Source organism: Piliocolobus tephrosceles, chromosome 13 (genome assembly GCF_002776525.5).
Source record: "Piliocolobus tephrosceles isolate RC106 chromosome 13, ASM277652v3, whole genome shotgun sequence".
Taxonomy (NCBI): domain Eukaryota; kingdom Metazoa; phylum Chordata; class Mammalia; order Primates; family Cercopithecidae; genus Piliocolobus; species Piliocolobus tephrosceles.
Genome location: NC_045446.1, coordinates 36,690,375 through 36,694,544, shown reverse-complemented (window position 1 = coordinate 36,694,544; position 4,170 = coordinate 36,690,375). Strand labels below are relative to the sequence as shown.

General features: G+C 50.8%; 1 protein-coding gene across 4 annotated transcripts in view; it reads right to left on the bottom strand.

Annotated features, from left to right (window-relative positions):
• BDNF (brain derived neurotrophic factor) overlaps positions 1-2,499 on the bottom strand; it is a 76,289-nt gene extending 73,790 nt beyond the window's left edge. Inside the window, exon 1 of one of the 4 annotated variants that reach the window (XM_023230348.2) lies at positions 1,837-2,499. In XM_023230348.2, coding sequence (XP_023086116.1) covers positions 1,837-1,839 — 3 coding nt within the window. In that variant the 5' untranslated portion in view covers positions 1,840-2,499. Of the gene's footprint in view, positions 1-758; positions 1,193-1,836 lie in introns of those variants that run through there. The other 3 variants (XM_023230351.2, XM_023230352.2, XM_023230353.2) reach the window with 3 other exon arrangements.
• Between the last annotated feature and the right edge of the window lie 1,671 nt (positions 2,500-4,170).

The following is a 4,170-nucleotide window of genomic DNA, read 5'->3' as shown; positions in this document are numbered from 1 at the left end:
ACACACACACACACACACACACACACACACACACACACACACACACACACACAGAAAGAAACATCCAGCGAGGAGCGAGGGCGACGGAGAGGAAGAGATAGAATGAGGGAGGGATGGAGGCTGGAGGAGGGGGCGGGGTGGAAGAAGGGGGGCGGGAAGGAGGGAGGGAGGGGGAAAGAGAGGGAGGGAGGGATACAGAGAGAATGAATCCTTCTCACTAGAAGAGCTGAAATTACCTTGATTCATTTTTGTGTTGGAGGTTTAGCTTTACCTCCTTCCCTCTTCCCAACCTCCACCTCCTGTTTCCCCACTGCACACCACCTCCACCGCCTAATTCTAAATGCTACAAAGTCAAATCTTAGGAAATCGAACGTTGTGCAAAAGCTTCATAATTAGTAATGAATCTACTGTACACACACACACGCGCACGCACACACACCAGCAAAGAGAACGGAAAAGAAGGAGGTGAAGGGGACAAAAAGAGAGATAAATCTTACATTTGAATCAGACATTTGCAGGTCCAAGTTAACTAAACTCATTATATCCGCAGGAAGACTGAGTTTCTTTTTTTTTTTTCCTTCTCGCTTTGCCCCAGGGTTCTCACCTAGGGCAATTCAAACTGAGCAAATACCAAGAAACAACCCCCTCTCATGCTCCCCCTCTACCTCCTCCCCTCCACCACGCGTCCTCTCCGGAAGACAGAGTATCAAAATAGCTCAAGAATTGGGGATGCAGGGGGTCCCCGCCCCGGTGCTTACCTTCTTTGCGGCTTACACCACCCCGGTGGCTAGATCCTGGAGATAAACACTTGCATTTCCCAAAGTTAACCCAGTATACCAACCCGGAGCTTGCCAAGAGTCTATTCCAGCCTACACCGCTAGGAATCCAACTTCAGCGAGCTCAATGAGGGGACCAAACTGGGGCTCGCTTTCCAAATGCTCCGCTCCAAAATCTGACTCTCTCTTCAGCCCCGATCTCAGTGTGAGCCGAACCTCAGAAAAGACGCTTTTTAAGGGCGACACGGGGTTGGCTTTACAGCGGGGCCAAGAAGACTACCTGGGGGTACCGCCACCTCGGACAAATCCGTTGGCTCTGTCCAAGGTGCTGAATGGACTCCGATCGCCTGGATTACACACCCGGCACAGCAGGAGGAAAAGGCTTTAAAATCTCTAATTAAGTGATACTTGATATTGCTCTAGACGGTTTCTTCCACTTCCTTACGTTTTGTCACGTGCGGATGGCTTTGCCAAAGCCATCCGGTTAATAGGTGATCACATGTTGATGAGAACCTTTTCTTCTACGAGAGGATTACCCATTTCATTACCGGTGATAATGCACTTCTGACTTATTTCTCTCCCCCCAACCCCAACCCCCATCTACACCTAAACTCCCAGTCTCTACCCCACCCTTATCCCCACTCCACCCCCTAACCCCAACCTCTAACGGCATTATTGTTTTTAGATGGAAATTAACCCCCTTGCAAATGTCAATTATATGCCCACATATAAATCATAGAATATGATCATACACCATACACATAAAGAAAAAGAATGGAATGCAAGACGGCTGAGAGACAAACATCAGCCTTGAACAGCCAATATAACATCCCCCCCCCCCCAACAACCCGGCTCCAAGTTTGTTCCACGCAGCTCCACATAGCTGTGTTAAATCTCAAATGATTCCAATTAAAGTTGCACTGTGTAAAAACCCGATTCCCCTGGCCTGAGTAGCTGCTGTTCTTTGGCGTGTGAAGTGCTAGGAAGAGCCGTGATATGCCCGTTGTTAAGCAACATGTCAAGATTTTTCAATTATAATGCAGGGTTTATTGCTACTCACCATTGTGCCTTTGCTGTCCTGGAGACTCAAGTGTCTTAAAATCTCGTCTCCCCAACAGATGCTGGAAGGTAATGTGTCTTGTTTGAAGTCATCATGTGAGAAGTTCGGCTTTGCTCAGTGGATCGCCCACCACTTGGTGTGACTTATGAATCTAATAACCCTTTGCAATATCCGCAAGCTTAAACTCTCAACCACCTTGGCGACTACAGAAGACAAAGCAACTGGCATCGATGTCGAAAAACCTATAAATTTACGTAAACGCCCTCACTCCTACAGACACGTTTCCTTTTGAGTTCTTACGTGATTCTAATGAATGAGCGAGGTTACCAATGATTGCCCAACTGCCCTGCTATGTATGTAGCAGGTGTTTCCTAGGGCTGACTTCTAACCGCCCGTCACTGGGTCCTGGCACAGAAAGTTCCCAGAGAAAGTGAGGAGTTTCAGGGTACCCCTGCAAAAAAAAAAATACAAAACAGAAACAAAAACCCAGACTGCACACCGCTCCCTTGCCCACTACCCAGGTCACACCTGGGGCTCCGGCGAAGCTGAATTCGGCTCGGGAGATTTCCCAGGTAAGAAAACCTTCGCCTTGTCAGGCTAGGGCGGGAAGACCGCTGGGGAACTTGTTGCTTATCAGCGCCAGCGGACTACCGCTTTAATAATAATACCAGAAAAGCGCAGAAGGGAGGGGGTGGGGGGCGGTAACGGCGACGACTAACCTTGCTGTTTACGCGACCGACTCACTGTGACTCCCTGGGTAAAAAAAGGAAACTTCTTAGAAAAGTTCGTGCCCCTCCCCCTCCCCCATCATGACTAAGGGTCTCCAGCCGATGAGGTCGTGAGTGATGATCAAATGGGGACTGGGGGAAGGGGGGCGAGTAAGTGACTTGTCCTTGGGAACATCTGCATGCGTCGAAGGGCTCATCAGCCCAACAACTTTCCCTTTTCCTCTTAGGTACTGATGACTAGGCGAGAGGCACCAAGGCGAGCCACTAGTTGCCCACAGGAACCTGTGTAAGCCGAGCTCTCGAGCGGCTGAGTTGAATGAAGTTATGACTGCGTTTGCTTTAATGGGTTATGGCTTCCCAAATGTGAGTTAACAGCCCCGGTGCGCAGCTAGGTCGGAAGGCTAGCCGCGGAGAGCGGAGCCGCGGGCCAAGGCAGGGAGGGGAGGGGAGGCGGCAGGTTGGGCGCTCCGCGGCTGCTCAGTGCTGCTTCCTCAGAGTTGCTTCCTTATCCTGCGGGGGCTGCCCCGCCGCCGGGGTGCCGGGGTGCCGGGGTGAGCGCGGCGGGAGCCTGGGCTGGGGTGGCGAGCCTCGGAGGGGGCTCTCCCAGGAAGCCACGCGGTTAGCGCCCGCGCTTCACCACCAGTGGCTGCGCAGGCTGGGAAGCGGAGAGGTCACGTGTTGGCGGAAAGTAACTTGGAGGCGAAAGGATGAACTTTGAGAAAAGGAAAAAAAGCACAATGAAACAAACCACCCCCTTGGAGTGTCAAATAGAGGGGGAAGCGGGAGGGGATGGGGGAGGGGCGCCGCTCTCCGCTGGAGACGTGGGGACGACTCCGGAAATCTCGGGAAATAGGCAATAAGTCGAGCTTTGGCAACGTCCCCCAGCCCAGGGAGGCGCTAACGCAAGGTATATTTCCACTGAAGCTGCCCTTTGCCTACCCTCAGCCATCGCTAGCACAGCCGAGCAGAGGAACCGGGGAAGAATGTAGACCAGTTGTTATGGAGATGCCCGTCGCTCTGAGGAGCGCTAGTGCCCTGGGAAGTCCCTAGACGCATTTCAGGTTTCGTCGTTTTGGCACTGACACCATGATTTTACTCGCTCTGATTTCCCACCAAGGGGAGCCCACCAACGGCGTCACAGGCCCTGGCTGTGGCGCTATTGACTGCAGGGATGAGGCACAGCGATGCTGCAGAAGATGGTGGATAGCTCTTAAGTTTCAGATCACCCAGCCCTTTCCAATTTCCAGTTTCTTTATTCCAATCCAAAGTGCTTTATTGGAATATCATTCTTGCTTGCTTATGTATAAACATCTTACTTACACGATAGGATGATTAGAAGCAACAGAACATTAGCATTCAGTGGCTCCTTCAAGGTCCTCCCCCTCCTATCCCAGAAATGCCTTCCTTATGGAAAATAAGTTTTACTTCCCAATTATGTGTATGGACCTCTGTTCATTGCAGCCCCCATTGGTACTGGGTTATTATTATTAGCAGTAAGTCCAGGGTTGAGTTCATCCTTCTCTAGAAATGTTTCCAAAGTTTAACCCAGCTTATCTTAGGTTCCAGATAAAGTATCTGTATACAAAGGCTTCCTGGTTCTCATTAG